A 21,097-nucleotide genomic window follows, 5' to 3' on the forward strand; every position below is an offset into this window, starting at 1 on the left:
TCTCATGGAAGATTGGTGGATCTGATGCCCTGTGTGCCTCCATAGAAGGCCTGGAATCCCACGTATGGGACGCCCAAAGAACTGGAGAGGGTGACCAGCTCACTTAAGATGCTGAGTTACTAAGAGGACTGGCTCACCTCTGCTGTTGGCTCCAGTAGACCAGACATATTAGAGCCGGGCGCTGGGGATAGGGCAGCAGTTCTCCTCTAGAAGACACTCCCCTATTGACATGACACCATGGCTTGTTGACTCAAGATAAAGGGGATATGAGAAGCTTCGGCCAAAAGGGGGCTCTTGTCTATGAGCTTCCACCTCCCTCACCAGGGGCACTTTTGCCCTCTGATGGCAGGAGATGATGGCAGCTAATGCTCAAAAAGCCATTGAACTAGCTAGCGTACAGTGGGGAATATTGCAGCTAGAACACTCGAGGTATGCCAGTAAGTAATACTGGTGGTGAGTTAAGGGATGGTTGGACCAATGGTTGGCTGCTTGGTTGGGGATTCTGGCTTTATCACAGAGTAAGTGGGTGACCTTGGGCAAGTTAATTAGCTACTCTAGGTGGCCTCCAAATGGCAGGGCTGGCGAAGTAGGAGTTGTAAATGCATTAATATGTGTGAAGCACTTAGATCAGGGCCTGACACATACTAATGAAAGCCACTGTTGTGATGATCTGCCTTGACTCTATCTCCTGTTCAGTTCTCACTGTTGCATTTGGCTTGGTTTCATCTAAGACCTTTGCTTTCTCTGTACTTTACAGGTCAGCAGGTCCTGGGCTTGGTCGAGAACCAGAGTGACTGGTACCTTGGAAACCTGTGGAAAAATCACCGCCCTTGGCCTGCCCTTGGAAGGGGCTACAACACAGGTAAATCGTGAGGGTGGTGCATGGCGGATGTTTCGGAAGGTGGTATGAGGGCTCAGCGCTCCTTCCTCTGAGGGAGAAGGAAGGCAAAGCCCAGGAGGAGGCCAACTGACTGCCCGAATTCTGCAGTGGATAGTGCCTATTCGGTCAACCTTCCAGTTCTTTCTTCAAGCCACAACTACAGGCACAGTAGCTATCAGACCTTGGCAGTCCGTGGCAGTCTCACCAAAAACTCTCTCTCCTGACTAACCATCAGACCTAGATCCCACTGAACTTTTTTAGGAGTATGCACAATGATCTTTGCATCAACAGGGCCCTGTTGATGCAAAGATCATTGTGCAGTGACAAAGAACCCCAATGTTTCAGCTTCTTAGCACAATAGAAATTTATCTTCCTCACATTCCATGTCCATGTCAGGCCTGCTGGATCTGTGCTCACCATAAGCCGTCAAGATTCATCTGGATTCATACTTCCTCATATAGGGAGGAAATAGCAGATGTCCTATTGATTCTGAAAGTTTCTGGTCAGAAGTGACATCAATTCTGCTAATACTGCTAAAGTATCTCTGTTAATGGTATCATTCATCCATTCATTCTGTATTCAACAACTGCATGTGGAGTCCCTAGTGTGTCCTGGACGTACCAGGAAGGCCACAAATGGCCCATGACCTCCCAGAGTGTACTGATAAGAAACTCGAGCGGCCTCCCTCTCCTTAAAGCTCAGGGCTGCCAATGTCTGTTGTCACAGTGCTTCTGGATCCTTCTGCCCTCTCCCCCTCTTCCTCTTTGCCACTGCTTTGGCACACTATTCTCAAAGGATGCAGACATATGATCTGTGTTGGAATTAGAACTTGGAGCTCAAGGAGCAGTAGACTTGCTCAGGCCCAGAAGGGCTTGGCGTCTGAGACCAGCTGTCCTGCGGTGGAGCAGGTATCTAGGGATGGCACCACCTAAAGGATCCTGGAGACTAGGGCCACGCTGTAGTGGGAAGAGCCAGTCAACTCTAAAAGCTAAGGGTTAGTCTCCAGACAGATCAGGTACAAATACAAGGTCCCAGAGCAAAAAGAAATGGATGATAGTCAAGCTTCCCAGAGATGAGAGTTCAGAGATGGAACCATAGCGGGGTCAAAGCTGGAGGAAGACAAGGGAAGTTTCAGAGTCAACATCCTGAGGAGCATGGAGAGATGCCCAGTGGGGAGCCTGGTGAAGGTTGTCCTTTGAGATGGGGTCATTCCTGACCTGACATTTGCCAGAACATCCAGGCATGCCTCACTCTATGTAATTTTTTCATGTGACACCTTGCAGGCATTACAGCCTGGAAGATACTTAACCAGCAGCCTTTCACACACCTCCTGGATGTTTCCCCCCACACACACACACCCAGGCCTCCCATCTCTGCTGGGCACTAACCCTTGAGTTGCTGGATGGTGAGGAAGTCTGAGGAACCCCCAAGAAGAGGCAGACCACTCTGAGCAGCAGCTCTCCATTAGCTGGTTTAGAAGTATTTTAATAATGGCTAAGGCAGTGTCTGCATACTAGCTAAGTGTACACCGGGTGCTTTCTAGATGTTCATCTTATTTGATCCTCACACTAACCCACCAGGCAGGTGCTATTCTTATCTCTACTAGTTTCCTATTTATACACAAGAAACTCATGCTGAGAGAGGTTGAGGCTCCAGTCTGATCAGTAAGAAGGCTGCCTTGTTAACTACTAACCTTCCTAGCTTGAACTTTAGTGGCTTGGGGATCAAGAATACTGTAACACGTGGAATCCTGGACTCTGTCTTTGAAGCATCTGGAGAGAGGTCTAGGATTTTGTCCATAAGAAGCCTCCAGGATGCTTCTGGAACAGAAAGGTCTGCTCTGAAAAGTGGCTCTGTTTCCCCTCCCAACAAACCTTCCCAGGGGCTTGCTTGGTGCATTTGAGACTGGACCTTTAGAAACCCATGGTGGGGCCAGAGATGCACATACCACTCCTCCTTACTTTCCTTTGGTGAATTATCATCCCATGTTGATCTTTTGTAAAAGCCTGGATTCCAACACATTCACTTCAAGCTCTTATACAGCTGGAGACTTCCTGTGTCTGTTGGGTGGGAGAAGGGAATCTCAGGTAAAGCCTGGTGTGTGTTGAGTTTCTGTCTTTCGTATGAGAATAATAGACAGTGTCACATAGAGATGTACTGCGGTGTCTCGAGGACACAGCATCAGGGTCATGGTTATCTGCATAAAACGAAACCCACTGGTCATCAATCCAGGTTTGCAGGGAGAAGAAAAATGTGGCATATGGGGAATTTATTATGACAAAAATGACACGTCCTCCCCTCCTCTCCCATCTTACTTCAGTGTGAGGTCAGGAGACATTCAAGTATCTAAACCACCTCCAGCTCCTACTTGATATGCCAAGGCGCAGTGAGTTACTTCCCTGCTTGCTGGTACTTAAAGGGCAGAGCAGATGAGGAAAGCCCTGTTAGAAGTGATGTGTCCATTTAAATAAGCCAGTGACACCAAGTGATCATTATAAAAGGATTTATGCGACATCAGAATGCATTGGCTTTCATGATGGGGATTTGTTATTTTAAGACTCGGAATTGTACCACACATCAGTGCATGAGTCATGCAGCACTTAGGATTCTCACGGAAATTGAGGACTCTGCGGGGAGGGAGCATGCTGCCCTGAATCCCAGCATGTAGCAGGCCTCCACAAGGGGTATCTTCAGCAAGGCCCTGCGTTAAGTCTTCAGCTTGGTGAGGGCGAACTCCAGCAGATCCACACTGGAATTGCAATTCAGCCATTAAATGTCCACATAGGCTTGGCCACATTGGTTTGCTTCCTTGAGTAAACCATAGTTCTCTTCCTCCTATAGGAGAATAGTTCCTAATACGGGAGAATTAACAAAATAACTAGTTCAACAAGCCAGCCCTTACTGGCGCACAATGTGTGCACAGGAAATCTCAGTCTGTCCTCTTGGGTCTTTTCTGCCACCTAACCTTTCAGCGAATGGAATCCATTCTCTGCTTTAAAAAACGGTGATTATATGAGGTTTTTTCTAAGGTCTTCAAAGCCCTCAGGTCAGAAAAAAAGTAGTAAATTTTTTGCTTTTCCCTGAATATAATATAATGCGGTCACCTAACACTTTTTCTCCTATTTCTCCCCTATCTGGAAGGGGTTGCCTTTTCATATTATTTTAGAAAAAGTGATGATTCTACTTCACATATCAGCTTCCTGTGTTTTACTTTAAAAATCCCCAGAAAAAGCAGAAGATGTTTGAGTTGAAAAATCTGCCTTCAAGAGGTTAACTTTATCATTTTTGGCTTTATTCCTTTTGGAAAGCCATGCCAGCTCTCTGAGCCCTGCATTCCTTTCTGTGACTGGAGAATGAGAAGCCCCCACCAGAGCCCTTTGTGAGGCTCCCTTGTGGTAGTGTAGCTACAAGGGCCTGGTAGACCAAAGGGCATTTGGAAGGCGGTTGTAGCTTTTATTTCCCCTCCTGACCACAGCCTCACAAGTAACTCTTTTCACATAATTCAGATTTGGCCCCATTTATCAAGTTCAGCTGCGTTCACCAGGCATCCTACTGGAGACTTTACTATGCATTATCTTCATTAATTCCTAGCATTGTCATGCACAGTAGACATTCCCATGGAAATTGCCAGCCAGCTTCCTCCTTCCTCTTGTTTTTCCTTCCCAGTCTGCTTGCACAAAGTCCATAGGGCCTAAAAGATTAGAGAAGATCTTCTCACCATCTCCCACCCACTCCCCTCCCTTCTTACCGGAGCTGCGTACAACTTAATTCCATCCTCACAGAACTGCTAAAGCCACGGCAGCTGTGGATGACCAGGCAGCCCGCAGCACGGGGCCCTCACTCAGGTGGAATTAAAAGGCACCTCCCACATCCTTGCATGGAGATGGGTTCATCCCCGACCACTCTGTCCATCCATCACCTAGGTGCAGGAAGCTCTCATTCACCCTGCATTCAGCTATCTGCAGGACTACCTTTTTTTTTTTTAAACAAGAGTATGACAGGCTCATTAAGATTCAGCACACTTCAGTTCCTATGCTGATGGTGAAAATCTTAAAAACAAACACCAGAAAACAAGAGAAGGGGAAGGAAAGCTCCAGGTAGCAGGTGACTAGAGGTGAGGGGGTAAGGGAAGGCAAGCCAGTGGGAAGGAGATGGCTGCCCTACAGAGAGGTCTGTTTGCGTACCATCCCAGAGGTTACTCAAGGACAAGATGCATCCTTCCCGAACTGAAGGACATCATATTAACCAGAGGATGTGCTTTAAGAAACTATTTAAAAATAAAATGTATCCCAATTCCTTTCAGTCTCCAAGTAGGCCAGAGACAGGCAGATGGAGACCTGGCTCTCCAGGGAGGGAGGAGGAATTTCTCTAGGAATCCATATCCATAGAACAATAAAATGAGGACATTCAAGGACTGACTCACCTCTGAGGCTGGAGGAAAGCGAAGAAGTAGACACCATGGTGATTCCATGGCAGGGAGTCAAAAGGAGCCAACATCTGAGCACTTGCCAAAGAACTGCTAAACAAATAGCTTTCGTGGGCTGAGTAGAAGTGTAGGATAAGGCTGACGCTTTGCTTCGCCCCCGACATCCAGTTTTCTGCAGCCCTAGGCATTTCCCTCCATTTTGCAGAACCCTCCTCATCTCTTGGCTCAAAAACTAAGAAATGCTTATGCTCTGAAGGAATAGCATCATTGGATGATTTCTGTCTGTAATAATTGCATCCAGAGAAACTAGCTTTGGATGTAGTTCATTTATTGAGCACGTGCTACTGAATGCCTATTTTCTGGGTAGAAAAAGATTTTTGAAAAATAAGTGATGCCAAGAACCTTCCTTTAAGAAGATTGTAGTTCAGTGGAGAAGAGTTTGCATATCCACAAATGAACTCAGTGTGACTTGAGTCCCTGGAATGATTGAGATTCAGAGTTGAATGTCAACCTTGCATTGCAATAAGCCCAGACCAGCATTTTCTAGACCGATTCCAAAAGGCGTTGCAGGAGATGCTGATACATCTTTAGAAACTATGGAAGATAAGGTTGAGAAATCTGTATGCTGCATCCTTCCCTTAGAGATTCAAGTTGCATATTGGTGTATTAGAGATCCTGGAACATCCAAAAGTAAGGGAAGCTGTTCAACCCAGCAGCACTTCCCACTCTTATTTGATCCTAGAGCTATGGAAATGTTTGAAAAAAATCCTACTCCCACACTAATTCTGAGAACGGGCATTACACTTTTTGGGCTCTGTATCCAAAGCTTACGTCACAGAAGACCTGAAATAAGTAGAGTTTGTAGAATAAGCCCATAGAAAGATGCTTGCCATTCGAGGAATGGTTCACTCAGTAGAAACATCTACTCTGTTTTTTACCATTATTTTCTCATCCATCTCCCTGCTGTAAGGATGGAGATATGTTTTTACTTACACCATCTAAGCCAACATCCTGTGTATCATTGCATGTCCGAAGCCATGCACCAGCCCTCAAAACCTTCTTCCCATGTAAAGGAATTCTGTGGGAGATGGCTTCCAGACCTTCCACCATCCTGATTGGTTGGCCATTTCTAGGTAGCTCTGACTTCTCTCTGTGGGGGCGACACTCTGACCTGAATGATATGCTCTGGGTGTTACCAAACTGTCAAAGGTCCACACCTCCACTTGGACTTGAGTCCAGTCTTCGGAATCCATTCTTCTCAATCATTCAGAATGCCTGCTTACAATGTCAGCTTTCAGGCTCTAACCCAGAGAAAGTGCATCTGAATCTCCAGAGGTGAGGCCAGGAAACTGTTCCTTTAAAAGCATGTTGCCTGCAGGATTCTGATGCATGCCGAAGTTTGAGAAGCAGCCTCCTGGTACAGAGTTTTATTGCCATTTGCACATCAGGCTCAAATTGAACTTGAGTTCAGCTGAAAAGCTCCCCGAATGACTGCTCAGCCAAAGGTTCCCCATTCTGTACTTCTGCAGTAGATTTATTGACCCAGAAGCACAGGCCTTATATTTATCTCTGGTTGAGTTTTATCTGATTTAGACCAATCTTTGTCTCATTTTATTTGACTTCATTTGAGTCCTCAACTAAGGGTCATCCACAAAAATAATGAAAATGCCTTCTGTTCATTCAGCGAGTGGCCCTCGCCTCATTTTTGTAACAAATGTTTTGAATGCCTTTTTTTACCATCCTGGAATAAAATTCAAAGGTTACCTATATTACACTGTCTACAAATATAATTTCCAAAAAAAAAATCAATATAGTGCCCTGGCTATCATTTAAAGAAGAAATAAAAGGAAATTAACTTACTATAAAATAATATTGACTTCACATGTGATTGCTCAGGCTTGGCTGCAGTGGACAACCCGTAGAGCAGTCCGAAGCTTCTATGCCTGTGTTCAAGGTAGAGCCGTCTCCAATGTGACTCTGCCAATGCAAAATGGCACCGATGGAGCACGGGCAGTCGAAGCTCGATGTGTGCTGTTTGCTGTCTTTGAGATGTTTCCCCAAAGTAGTGAACGTCCCTTGGCAGATCACCACATGGCAAGATGTATCCTCTTCCCTTGATTTGTCCTCCAGGCTCAGTGTCTACCAAAACCATGCAAAACCAGTGCTTAGTTTTGTTTCTGTAAGTAGTGTTAGCTTCAGGCTCAGATAGCTGGAACATCTATACACAACCATAACACACATGTTCGGGCATATTCTTCACTCTGGTGGCCTGTCCTGGGAAGAGGTACTGCTCCCTCCATCCCCCGAAAGCCATGAGTTCAAGGCATTGCGCATGTTCAACAGACAGACTCAGGCAAAGCTGTGATCTGCTCAAGAGCTCCCTCAAGGTTGGTGTCAATGATTTAAGATGATGCTCCTTGCTCAGAGGGAGTTCAGCTGGCTGGAAGTATGTAGCAATGCTGCCACCAGCTACTTCTCTCCACTTACCCTTCTTCTAAGGTTCAGTGAAGTTAACCAGTGCTTGTCTATGTCATATCCTGAACCAGAATCTCCTTTAGATCTGCCTTCTAGGTTCCCACCAGAAATCCATTCCCTCTTCCACCCAAGAACGCTCTAGATACCCAAGTGAAAGCAAGTGAACAGTACATCCTAGACCCTCTTCTCTGATATCATCACCCTCAGTTCCCTGCATATCCCTCATTCCCAGAGCCTCCACTCACGTATGAGACAGGGATGGTTGTGTCTACCTCACAGAGGACCAGGTGAGAAGCACAGATGATAATGCCATATGTTTAACATAAGGCATGTAGGCAACGCTTGGTCCATGTAAGAGTAGCTGCTTTTTGTCATCATTTAAAAGGTGGACTAGGGGACTGCAGGGGTCCAGCCTCCTCCCACATCGGCCACCCTGTGCTCCTGGAGCTCCAGTTTCATTTTTCCTTTTAAAAGACAATATTGCTTATGTTCTGGAAATGAATAGTTGTGGGTTCAAGTGCCAGCTCCATCTGGCTCTAGCTCCATGATATCTGGGCAATGAACCATCTTTATTTATCATATCAGGACTTGAAGAGTTCCCACCTCACAGGGTTGCTTTAAGGACAAAATGAGATATTTATAAAGTACTTGGAACGATCTCTGGATTAATAAATGTCAAATATTAGTGCTTTCCTTTTATATTTGAGGTTCCCAAAGAGGGAAGACAGCTGTAGCTCTCGAGCATCTTTTGATAATAACTCTGTCTTTTGTCCATTGAAGAGATCTGTGCCTGAGCACTCTCCGCCCAGCCCCAACCATCCATTTGTTTATTCACGGGACACATAATCCTCAGGCACCCAGCATGTGTAACGTGCTGGGCACCTTCCTAGGCCCAGGGGACACCCCAGACCAAGACAAAAGGGGGCCCTGTTTGTAGGAGATCCCTTAATGTGGGTGAGAAGAAGTCCCTGTCTTGTATCTTGCGATGCCACCACATCGGGTGCCCCCAAACTCACTCAGCTTCAGCCATTCAGCCTCTGCTAACCATTCCTTGAATACACCTGGGCGCCTCTCCAGCTCCACTGCCTTTCCCTGCATTACGCTTCTCCGTAGTGGTAATTGCCATCTGACCTAAGATAATTTCCCTCATTTTCTTTTTAATTTTCTCTCTTTCCATGAGGATTCAAGTTCCTCAAGGATAGTAATTTCTGTCTATTAATTTGCCTGCTTTATCTCCTGTCCCTAGAATCATGCCTGGCATATATTAGACGTTGCATAAGTATTGTTGTTGAATGAAATTAATAACTTTGGAAGATGGTAAGTGTTTTTGAAGACAGTAACCTCGAGCAGCGGCTGTCAATAGGAGTTGGCGGGAAATTTGGCTCCCAAGGGTAGGTTGGCAGTGTTCAGAGACCTATTTGGTGGTCACAACAAGGGAGACACTCCTGGCACTTGGCAGGTAAAGGTGGGGGATGCTGCCAAACACACTGCAGTGCATGGGAGGGGCCCCTCTAACAAAGAATGTCCAGCTTAAAAATGCCAACACCTCTGAGTTTAAGAAACCCTGACATAAGGTGATGTCCTGGGTAGCAGAGGGGAAGTTGGATTCTTCTAGAAAGGGCTGTTTGTTTAGGGAAGAGTTCTCTGAGAGGACCTTTGATCTGCAGACCTGGAATAAAGGAAGTTGGCAACAATGCAGAGATCTAGAACAGCATTCCAAAGAGAACAGCAAGCACAGCAAAGGCCTCCAGCAGGAGCGGAGCTGGCTATTTGTGTTCTCATGCTGTCATGCCCCACACCCCTGGGCAGAGACATCAAGTCGACCTTCACCACGCTTTGGCTGATTAACCCATCTCTGGTCCATTCCTGACCCTGCAGGGGTCTGGCCCCTCCTCTAAAATCTAGGAACGCTCAAACCAGAGTCTTCAAGCCTGTGCTTTCAGAATGACCCTCTACGCCCTTGGAGCTCTTCCTTGCATTAACATGCTTTGGAGCCATGCATCTGGCCCTGTTCTCCTGCCTGAGGTCTGGGGTTTATAGAGATCACCACTAGCCCAGAGAAAATCGTGGCTAAGTGCAGCATCTCTGGAGGGGAGGTAGCCTAGGCTGGTTGTGGCACATAGCCCCTACTCTCCCTTGTACACTCTCTTTCAGCCACACCAGCCTCCTGACTGTTGCTCAGGTTCATCACTTGGTCTTACTTGGCCATCTTCTCCAAAGGAGGAGTCCCCATCCCCCCACCCTCATTTCTTTTTCTTCATTGCACTTTTCATCAATGTTATAAAAGATACATTTTTGATTATTCATCGGCTGCCTGTTGTGGTGGGCAGAAGAGCCCCTGAAAGATGCCCATGCCTTAATCTTTGGAACCCGTCATTCTGTTATGTTTCATGGCAAAAGAGACTTTGCAGCCATAATTACAGACCTTAAAATAGGGAGATTATCCTGGCTTATCCGATGGGCCCCAAATCTAATCACAAGAGCCCTCAAAAGCAGAGAGCTTCCTCCACCTGGCAGCAGAACAGATGTTGCAGGAGGGGAGTCAGAGAGATTTAAAGTGTGAGGAGGAGTCATTGCTGGTTCGAAGATAGGACAGTGCAACGAGGAAAGCAGATGGTCTTTAGGAGCTAACACGTGCAGGGAAGAGGGGAGCTTAGTTCTATAACCCCAAGCAACTGAATTCTGCCAAGAACCCAATGAGCTCATGAGTAGAATCTCCCCCAAGAAGCTCCCAGGCTGGCCGCCATCTTGATTTTGGCCTTGTGAGACTAAGCAGGGAGCCCAGCCCAGCCCCTAGGTTTCCAACCTGTACAGCTACAAAATAATTAATAAATGTCTGCCTTTTAAACTGTTAATTTGGGGATCCCTGGGTGGCGCAGCGGTTTGGCGCCTGCCTTTGGCCCAGGGCGCGATCCTGGAGACCCGGGATCGAATCCCACGTCAGGCTCCCGGTGCATGGAGCCTGCTTCTCCCTCTGCTTGTGTCTGCCTCTCTCTCTCTCTCACTGTGTGCCTATCATGAATAAATAAAAATTAAAAAATAAAAAAATAATAAATAAACTGTTAATTTGTTAGGGCAGCAATAGGAAACTCGTATCCCTGTTTTTTCCCACAAGAATACAAGCTCCTTGAGGGCAACTATCTCGTTTGCTTACTCCCGTGTCCTCTTCCAGAACAGAGAGAGCTATCAAATATTTGTCTAGTGAACAAATGAATTCCAGCTTCCACCACTCCTGCCTTTCTGGACATGGAAGACAACTTGGAAGGTTACTGGTGGGAAACAGCCCGTGTGCCCATTCAGTAGGCACACACTCAGCAGGTGGCAGGTACCTGACACCAGGTGTAGTGGAGCCGAAATTAAAATCAAGTGTGGTCCCTGTTTGCACCACTATCTCCCCTCCCCCGTGGGGTCACTACTTGAAGTAGGTGGTTAAGGACAAATATAATGTAGCTGAGTGCTGTGATGGAGGGGTGTGCCTGCATTCCCGAGAGCTCAGGGGAGGCCCGGTTGCATCAACCAACACAACCGGAGGTGGGGACATGGGGGTGGACATACCAGGCCAACAGAATAGCAGGCCCCCAGCCCAGGCTGGGAGATGGGGAAATTCTTGGCACAGAGAACAGCACATAGTTTGGGCTATTAGTTTAGTCAAAGGTGTCACCTGTAGAGTTTGTGCCCAGTGTATGGGGAGTGGTGAAGAGCCTGAGTCCTGTCTCCATGAATGACCATACAGTGACCATGTAGTGATCACTTAAGCAAATCCCTTTGCCTTTTTTTTGCCTGGCTTTCTTCAATTCCTGGAAAGATTAAGTGAATGGAAAATACCTGGCAAACAGTAAGCACTCAATAATGGTAGCTGAGACCCCTGGCACAGTAGTACAGAGCATGGAGGGAGGTGGGGAAGCTGCAAGCTTAGGTAGAGCGGATGTCCAAATGCTACAGAGCCTCTGCAGCTTCACCCAGCAGGCTGGGACATTTTTAAACAATACACAGCTTCACTGCAGGCCCTAGGGAGACACCAAGCACCCTCTCCCTTTTCATTGTCCCCATCCACGTGTTTTCCCTGAGCCAAATTCTCATCTCAGTCCTGGGGCCACAGCCTGTTCAGACGCTTTGCAAAAGTGTCCGTTAGCAGGCCCAGGGCACTTAACCCACTGCACTGCCGTCGATGGCTCTAGGTTCCCTGTGGTATCCTAGCAAGGAGGCCAGATGAGAGACCCCCACTCACCGGACTTGGGGGTGGGGGGCTCTCCTTACCCTGAGCCACTAAAGTGTTTTCCTGACTGCATCCTGAAAACAGGGTAAGATTTCTCATCCCCCGCCCTCTTGAGCAAAAGCCACTGTTCTAGAAGAGTTCCTCTGCTGTTTTTTCCTTCATTCCCCCGGCACAGCCTCACAGGAGAGAGTGTTTAATTCAAGGCTTCCGGAAGCTGACCTTAAACAAAAAGACTGCTCCGTGCCCTCTCTCATTCTGAGATCTCCCCCCTCCCTGAACGATTTTCCTTATAAATGATTCTGTTTCCTGGGTAGCTCTGACAAGAGTCTCATGGTTTTCTTCCCTCTTTGCTAAGTAAGTAAATCACAAAGAGAAACCAAAACCAAAAGCTCTGGGTCTCCCCGGCCCATCAGCCCAGGAGGAGGACAGGGTGCTGGCCGCTCCCGGTGAGAATGTCCTTACTACGCACATCCTGAGCTTACAGTCATCAAGCCGCTTCCCCAGGCCCCAGTGTCCTCGCCTGTGGACTGAGAGTAATAACGCTTAGTCCATTCAGGCCGCTGTAACAGAAAACCAGGTGGGGTGGCTTCTGAAGACACCTGTGTTTCTCACGGTTCTGGAAATTGGGAGGTCCAAAGTCAGGGTGCCAGCAGATTTGGTGTCTGAAAGGGACCCTGCTTCCTGGTTTGTCATGGATGGCTGTCTTTGCGCTGTGTCCTTCCATGGCAGAGAAGGCAGGGGATCTCACTGGGGTCTTTTTTTCTCTCTTTTTAAAATTTAAATTCAATATGGTACATCATTAGGTTCAGGTGTAGTATTCAGTAATTTATCAGTTGCGTGTAACACCCAGTGCACATCCCATCACCCGGTTACCCCATCCCTCCACCCACCTCCCCTCCAGCAACCCTCAGTTCCCTCGAGTTAAGAATCTCTTGTGGTTTGTCTCCCTGACAACTTCGTAGTTTTCACTCCCTTCCCCTATGATCCTCTGCAGTTTCTTAATATTCCACGTATGAGTGAACCCATATGATAATTGTCTTTCTCTGATTGACTTATTTTATTTAGCATAATACCTTCCAGTTCCATCCACGTCGGTGTAAGTGGTGGGTATTCATGCTTTCTAATGGCTGAGTTATATTCTCTTGTATGTAGACCACATCTTCTTTATCCATTCATGTGTCAGTGGACATCTCAGGGTCTCTCTAATAAGACCACTAATTTCATCCATGAAGGCCCTGTTGTCTTGACCTGATCACCTCCCAAAGCCCCCCCGCCCTTCTTCATACTGTCACACTGGGGATTAGACTTCACCACAGGAATTTGGGGAGCACACATTCAGTCTATCATAAATGCTTTCCCTGAAATGTCACCATATTGCTGAGAAGGTAAAAGGGTACAGATCTGTAGAGCTGAACAAAGTTATCAGTGATTTCTTAATATCTGAGCATATGTCACCAATCCTATACCACTTTGTTACCTATGTGCTACCACTTGCTCCTCCAACCTGATCTCATGTGTTTTTCCAGATTATTTTCAATCATTCCTCATTGTCCCTGCGGCTGGAAACCTTCTCCTAAAGGCATATGGCGTTCACCCTTCATCAACAGGGCTTACTATGCCTTGATGTTTGAGAGGGCTGTCAAGAGATCAGAAAGTCCCAAGTCATGACATCTACTCAGAGTATATCAGGGCGGAGGCAGAGATACTGTAAGGTGTAGGTATAGCATATATGTATTTATATAAATAAATCCATATTCTGGCACATAGCAGGTACTTCGTAAACTAGCTCTTTTTGCAGAACCTGGGACACAATAGGCCTTTCAGAAAGAGCAGTTCAACTACTTTAAAATGCCATTATGGACTCTGCCACATGCTATCAGAGTTTTTAGATTACTGCCAAAGAATAGGATCCCTTGAGCGTGATCCCAGGATCGAGTATCAAGTCACAAATCGGGCTTTTTGTGGGGAGCCTGCTTCTCCCTCTGCCTGTGTCTCTGCCTCTCTGTGTCTCTCATAAATAAATAAATAAAATCTTTAAAAAAAAAAGAATAGGATTTCTCTGGTTTTATTTTAAACTGCATTGCAGACAAATTTGGACAACCATCCATATCCACATTTGTTGTAAAGGACAAATAGTATAGAAATGCAGTGATGTACCAGACAGAGGCCTGGGTTGGGAGAGCCTATCGTTAAATTTTCAGGCAACAGGACATCTGGTTGTTAAGCATAACTACTGTTAAAAATCAAGTTATATAAACTTACCATTAAGTAAGCTATTTTTTAAAAGGTAGTAAATCAGAACTCATTTCTTCCTAATATTTTACTATTACCTGTGTTGTGAAGGTTATCTACATCTACTGTATGTATATGGTGGGGATGCTGTATAGTGATATGCTACTGTACCTCTCTTTTCAGCTCCATCTGATAGCGTGATATCTGCCATGGTGCGGGTATTTACACTGTGGAAATTGGCAAACACAAAAATCAGAGCTTTTCTTTCTGGAGATGCAATTGTGAAACGTTGTTACCAGCATACCACTGAGATACAGTAATATATGAAACCCCCTCTCCCCATCCCTTCCCAAAGTTAAACCCTGTTAGCTGTGTGCAGTGTTTGTGACTTTCCTCCTTCTGCCTGTGTAATTGTTTCTCTTTATGCATGCATCTCCTTTTGAATTATCAAGTGCTCTATTTGCTTAAAAAATAAGATGCTGGGTATCTTTCTACATTGGTATATAGGGTTGTATTTTCTTTTTAAGAGCTGCATGGTTTTTCTTTTAAAAAAATGATTTTATTTATTCATGAGAGACACAGAGAATGACAGAGACATAGGCAGAGGGAGAAGCAGGCTCACTGCGGGGATCCCGATGTGGGACTCGATCCCAGGACCCCGGGATCACACCCTGAGCTGAAAGCAGATGCTCATTTGCTGAGCCACCCAGGCACCCTGCATGGTTTTTCCATGTGATGAACGTGTCATAATTTATCTCCTTTCCTAATTAATTGGGACTTTAGTTGCTAGGCTCCCCCTTCCCCCGCCCGTTTACAAACACCACCACACATAAATATCCTTTATCTGTTTGCTTGTGCAAGCATGTGTATGCACAATGGATTTTATGAAGTAGTACTGCTATATCAAACATTTATAGATATTTTAAACTTTTATAGATTACAACATGCTAAATGCATCGGTCAGGTGGAAACGGAGCTAATTTTTAAAAGTAAACTTTTTAAAAATTGAACATGTATGTGTGCTTTATTTTCTATGCTGGGAACACAGTCTGCATATTGCAGAAAAATCAGTATTTTGCAGAGTAGCTACTTAAGAAGAACTTCTTCTGGACTGAATGTGCCCTCGCCCCAAATTCATATGTTGAGGTCTTAACCTAATGTGATGGGTATTTGGATGTGGGGCTTTTGAGAGATAATGAGGTTCAGATGAAGTAAAGAGGGTGGACCCCTCATGACAGGGTTAGTGCTCTGATAAGAGACACCAGAGGGCTCACGCTCTACGGTCCTCTCCCTCCCTCCCCCACCCACCCCTTCCCTTACCCCCATACCCCTTCCCCTTCCATGGGAGGATGCAGTGAAAAAGTAGTCCTCTACAGGAAGAGAGCCCTCACCAGGAAGCAACCCTGTCTGGATCTTGAACTTCCAGCCTCCAGAACTGTGAGAAAATAAATGTCCGTTGCTTAAGCCACCCAGTCTGTGGTGTCTGTTAAAGCAGCCTGAGCCACCTAATCTAAAACCTAATTGTAGCTTTTTATAATTTAGGCAGGTGGTCTCCGACTAAGGTCCAGCTAGGACTTTGAAGCCAAGAATCACAAGCCAGTGGCCAAGGGAAGTAGAGCCCTTTCCTGTCTGTGGGTAGCTCTGCCTGGCTCTGGTGCCTGGCTCTGGCTCTGGTACTGGGACTAAGCACACTGACCAGGCCTATTGAGTGGATACAAGGGGTGGTCATTTTCTGAAAATGTTTCTGCCCTGCTCTGTGAGCCCATAGAAGGTCAGCTCTTGCTGTGTCCCTCACTGACCTCCTAGCAAGAGCTTGCAGGAGCTGTGACCCTGACACCTGTGTTGTTCAGTTTGCAGAGGAAGAAAAGGAAGGTAGGATATGATCCTACCTCTTTCTGCCTTAAGAAAATATTCTGGCATTCATTCAGGGCACGGTTTCCCTGAAGATATATTTATGGTGGGCGGCATCTGATTTCCTTGAGGTCTCTCCGTTGCACAGTACCCATCTCTTAGAGTCCCCCCAGGCTTTCCTGTGCACTAGCTCACGTGTCCCCATTTGACAGAGGAGCCAGTGGAGGTGCAGAGCATTTGCTCTGTGCCGAGCCCTGTGCTAAGTCCATTTCATGATTTATCTCATTTCATTCTCACTACATCCTTTGTAAAGCTAGCACAGTTATTCAGAATCTCACTTTAGGGCATCTGGTTGGCTCTGCTAAGGGTCTGCCTTTGCTCAGGTCATGATTCCAGGATCCTGGCATGGAACCCTATATCAAGCTCCCAGCTCAGCAGGGGGTCTGGTCTGCTTCTCTCTCCCTCTCAAATAAGTAAGTAAGTAAGTAAGTAAGTAAGTAAGTAAGTAAGTAAATAAATAAATAAATAAATAAATAAATAAATAAAATCTTTAAAAAGAAAAATCTCACTGTAGAACAGTACCTCAGAGTCATGGCTGCACACTGGAGTCCCCTGGGAAGATCTTAAAAGCCCTGGTGTCCAGTGCTCACCTCAAACCAATTAGAATGTCTGATGTGTTGGGACGCCTGGGTGGCTCAGCCGTTTAGCTCCTGCCTTCTGCCCAGAGAGTGATCCTGCAGTCCTGGGATCGAGTCCCACGTTGGGCTCCCTGCATGGAGCCTGCTTCTCCCTCTGCCTGTGTCTCTGCCTCTCTCTGTGTGTCTCTCATGAATAAACAAATCAAAAAAAAAAAAAAAGGACATCTGATGTGGGACCCTCTCCATCATTAGTTTCTCTAAAACCAAGCAAGTGGTTTCTTTCTACTGGATGGGCCTGCCCCCTTATCTTTCCAAAACCTGTGTTATAAAGACACCCTCGTGCATTTCCACAGCTTTCTTTGGACCTTCCTTCCCTCTTATTTATCCCCTGCCACCTGTTTCCCTAAACATCACCAGATTCCAGGACTCCATAGCTCTTTGATTTTGTGTACCTTCATTCAGCAAAGATATCTTGCGTATTAGCCGTGTATAACATCAGGCACCATGCTAGGCTCCAGGCATACTCAAGTGAAACCAGAATCCTGTCCTCAGACTGCTGTCAAGAAGACCTAGAATGCTCTCCAGATTCATCCATGTTGTCACAAATGGCAGAACTTCCTTCTTTTTTTTTGGCTGAAGAATATTCCTGGTGGGGATCCCTGGGTGGCGCAGCGGTTTGGCGCCTGCCTTTGGCCCAGGGCGCGATCCTGGAGACCCGGGATCGAATCCCACGTCGGGCTCCCGGTGCATGGAGCCTGCTTCTCCCTCTGCCTGTGTCTCTGCGCCTCTCTCTCTCTCTCTGTGACTATCATAAATAAATAAAAATTTAAAAAAAAAAAAAGAATATTCCTGGTGTATGTGTGTACACACACACCACATTGTCTTTATCATTCATCATCAAAGGACATTTGGGTTGTTTCCCTATCTTGGCTGTTTACAATACTGCTACAGTGGACATGGGTGTGCAGATATCTCTTCAAGTTCCTAATTTCAGTTCCTTCGGAGAATTACCTGTGTTAACTATACGAGGTGATGGATGTGCTAATTATCTTGATCTTAGTAATCATTCTACAAGGAATATCAAATCATCACACTGTATGCCTTAAATATATACTGTTATGTGTCAGTTACTCAATAAAGTTAAATAAACATTTAAAAAAAAGACCTAGAAACAATTACAAAAGATTATAATGCCTGAGTGCCCAGAGAGAGAAAGTTCTTCAACTACAGGGAAGAGGGGGTACAGAGATGCACCTCCCTTAGTTTAATTTGCACCCCCTTTGTTGCCTGGATTCTGACCCATTATCTTCTCCTTTCCCCCAGGGGTAACAGAACCCAGCAAAAATGCCAGTGACATCAGAAAGAGAGAGACTAGCCTCCTGGTCTGCCCGTTGCCTTGAAAGCTGTGCCTGTCATCCACCTTTATGCTTAAACATCCCCCATGTGCTCCTAAGCCCGCAGTTGCCAGGTGTCCTTTTAGACCATATTTGACATTTCCCCACAGTAGGTTAGATGTATTTGAATCAGAATGGTCCAGAAGAGCTTGAATTGGTTTGTGGGGCCCTCGGGGGCTGCTACAGGTAAAGGTGGTCTCTGCTCAGACAATTATCCAAGAGACATCGCTGCTGCACTGAGGCAGGCTCGGCCCACTGGGCCCCAGGCATCTGGCACGGACCGTGTGCCCAGCACGGTGCAGACAAGCTCATCTTTAGCTATGCTCCACGGAGGCATCAAAAGAAGAAAACACGACCCTTGTCTTCAGTAAATCTAGGATTAAATTAGAGTGGCCAGGCAAATACACAGAGGAAATATTTATTTCTTTTTTAAATTTTTTTAAAGATTTTTATTTATTCATGAGAGACAGGGAGAGGCAGAGACACAGGCAGAGCAAGAAGCAGGCTCCCTGTGGGCAGCCCGATGCAGGACTTGATCTCAGAACCCCAGGATCACAACTTCAGCAAAAGGAAGATGCTTAACCACCTAGCCACCAAGGTACCCCAGAAACATTTCTTTCTTAATCTTAGTTTACTTGATATCTCCCTGATGTTAACCTGTTTAGAAAAGCAGGGAGTGATGCATGCCCAATGTAGCCAGCACCTGCTTTAGTCTGTCTCAGCTAGGAATGATTTTTACATTTTTAAATAACTGAGGGGAAAAAATGAAAAAAAAAAAAAAGACAAGTATATTTTGTGGTACATAAAAAATATATGAAATTCAAATTTCAGTCTCTGTGAAAGCATAGCTTAGGATGGCTGCATGCTCTTAAAAGCCACACAAACACGGATCCCTACCTCCCAACAAGGAGTTCATGCACCCATGATCCTCCCAGATAATTGCTTATAGGTACAGCTCTAGCCACATGTCCCCTCCCCCCACCTCACAGAAGCAGAAATGTATTTCCAGGGAGAAATCCCACCCTGCACTAAGTAGATCTGTAGGAGGATAATGCAGTTTGGCACCACCACCCCCCACTCCTTCCTTCTTTCTGTTTTATTGAACGCCAGAAACATTATCAAGGGAAGGACATTCTCCCCTCTTGCCTTAAAGCTTGGATTGGGGTAATTTTGCACCTTCTTTTGAAATGATTGACACCACAACAAAGCTGGATTAAGTTCTCTCTTCTTTCTCCCCAGCATTCAGTGGGTACCCTGCTAATCCAATTTATAGGAAATCCTCTCCTGTGAACTGGACGGCCTGTGGACTGCCCACATCGGGCTGGCAGAGAACAGATAGGCTCATTCATTAGCGCAGGTTCACACCCCAGAGGGTTACCACTCCAGCGCCTGCTGGAGTCGCTCTGCAGTAGGTATGGGCCTTTGTGTGCCCACGGGAATAATGTTAATAGTCCTGGCTCACATTTACTGAGCACTTGTTATAAATGTGATATTTCGAATGGATTATTATCTTGTTTAACTATCACAGCAGCCAGGAGGCTGTTTCCACAGCAGATCAGCTCCCTCAGGGCCTTTGCACTTGTAGCTGCTTCGGCCTCCTTGCTTCCCCCATATTGGCATTGTATGGTCCCTGGCCTCCTGTGGGTCTTTGCTCAAATATCACCTTCTGAAGAGAAAGCCTTTGCCAAGCATCCATTTAAAATTTCAATAGATCCCCACCCGAGTGCTCCTTACCTCCCATCCTGCTTTATTGTTATCATCAGACAACATGCTACATCTTCAACCTGCTTACTTATTGTCTTTTCTCTCAGCATCTAGGCTCCATGAGGACAATGACTTCTGTTTTCAGAATGGGTTCTGTATGTAGGTTCGCAGCAGACATCAGTTGAATGAAAAAATAAGTGTAATATCACCATAACCGTTTAACAGACTATAAGGAGAAGTTGACAGAAGTTAACTAACGTGCCCCAGAAAACAGAATTAACCTGTGTCTCAGACTCTCAAGTCTTTACAGTGCTGGCCACCAGCACCTGACCAAACCCAAATCCTTCTCTAGAAATTCGATCGTGCTAGGAAATAAGGAGACAGAACTGCCATTTGTGCCGTTAAAACATCCTCTTGAAGTTAGCTTTAGTGTAACAGGGATTGATGTTAACAGAGGGGCTGTATCTGGTCCCTCCTCTGCTCTAGGCACTGTGCTTGTTGAAATGCAACTCTCCAGAGTTCAGCGCAACAGCAAGGCAGATCATTATACTTGTTGTGAGCAGACCTGCTGTGTGTCACAGACCGTTGGAACCTAGGGTGCAGTCAGACACACGGCCACCCTTGGCAGCTCAGTATGTGGCGCAAAGCATGTATGATGACTATGGATCTTAGTCATAAGTGTAGACTGGGTTTATGAAGTTTTTTTTGCAGCCGATTTGCTTATAAGGCCTATCCAATTTCATTTCATCGACAACCATCCTGGGAAACACATGGCTTTGGAAGCCAGACAAAACTAGGTTTGAAGCTGAGCTTAGTTACTTTCAACTTTTCTGAGATGTTATAAGGAGTAGAGGTAACGGGCACGGCTAGCACAACACCCGAAGCCTGGTAGGGGTCCAGTAGTGGGCGTGGCCACCCTTGTTAGTTATCAGTGTTATCATTTATCATCATTCAGCTTCTGGGCAGTGAATCCAGTGCCCACAGGTCAGTAGGAAGAACTGAGTTGGGTCTACCTCAGATAAAACAATAGCTCATTATCAAATGAAGTCCCTCTGCTGAGTGTTTTAGGACAACAGTCCTTTGAGTTCTTATGAATACCCGTTTTACAAAGGAGTATAGGGACCCACAGAGCAGTAATGAAGTCACTCTACTTGCCCCAGGTCACATAGCTGATTTAGTAAGCACGGAGCTAACATGTGGATTGATGCTGGGACCCTTATTCTTCATCGTTATGCTTGAGTCCCCAGGCAATCCAAGTGGGAGGCTTGAGAGTTGTTGCTT

At 46.0% G+C, this 21,097-nt stretch overlaps 1 protein-coding gene across 1 annotated transcript in view; it reads left to right on the plus strand.

Moving 5' to 3' along the window:
• The window catches only part of LARGE1 (LARGE xylosyl- and glucuronyltransferase 1), a 478,727-nt gene that overhangs the window by 360,522 nt on the left and 97,108 nt on the right, over positions 1–21,097 (plus strand). The window contains 1 exon segment of the mRNA XM_049115330.1: positions 758–862. Within this exon segment, the coding sequence (XP_048971287.1) occupies positions 758–862 (105 nt within the window).

The sequence above is a fragment of the Canis lupus genome, chromosome 10 (genome assembly GCF_003254725.2).
Source record: "Canis lupus dingo isolate Sandy chromosome 10, ASM325472v2, whole genome shotgun sequence".
Lineage (NCBI taxonomy): Eukaryota > Metazoa > Chordata > Mammalia > Carnivora > Canidae > Canis > Canis lupus.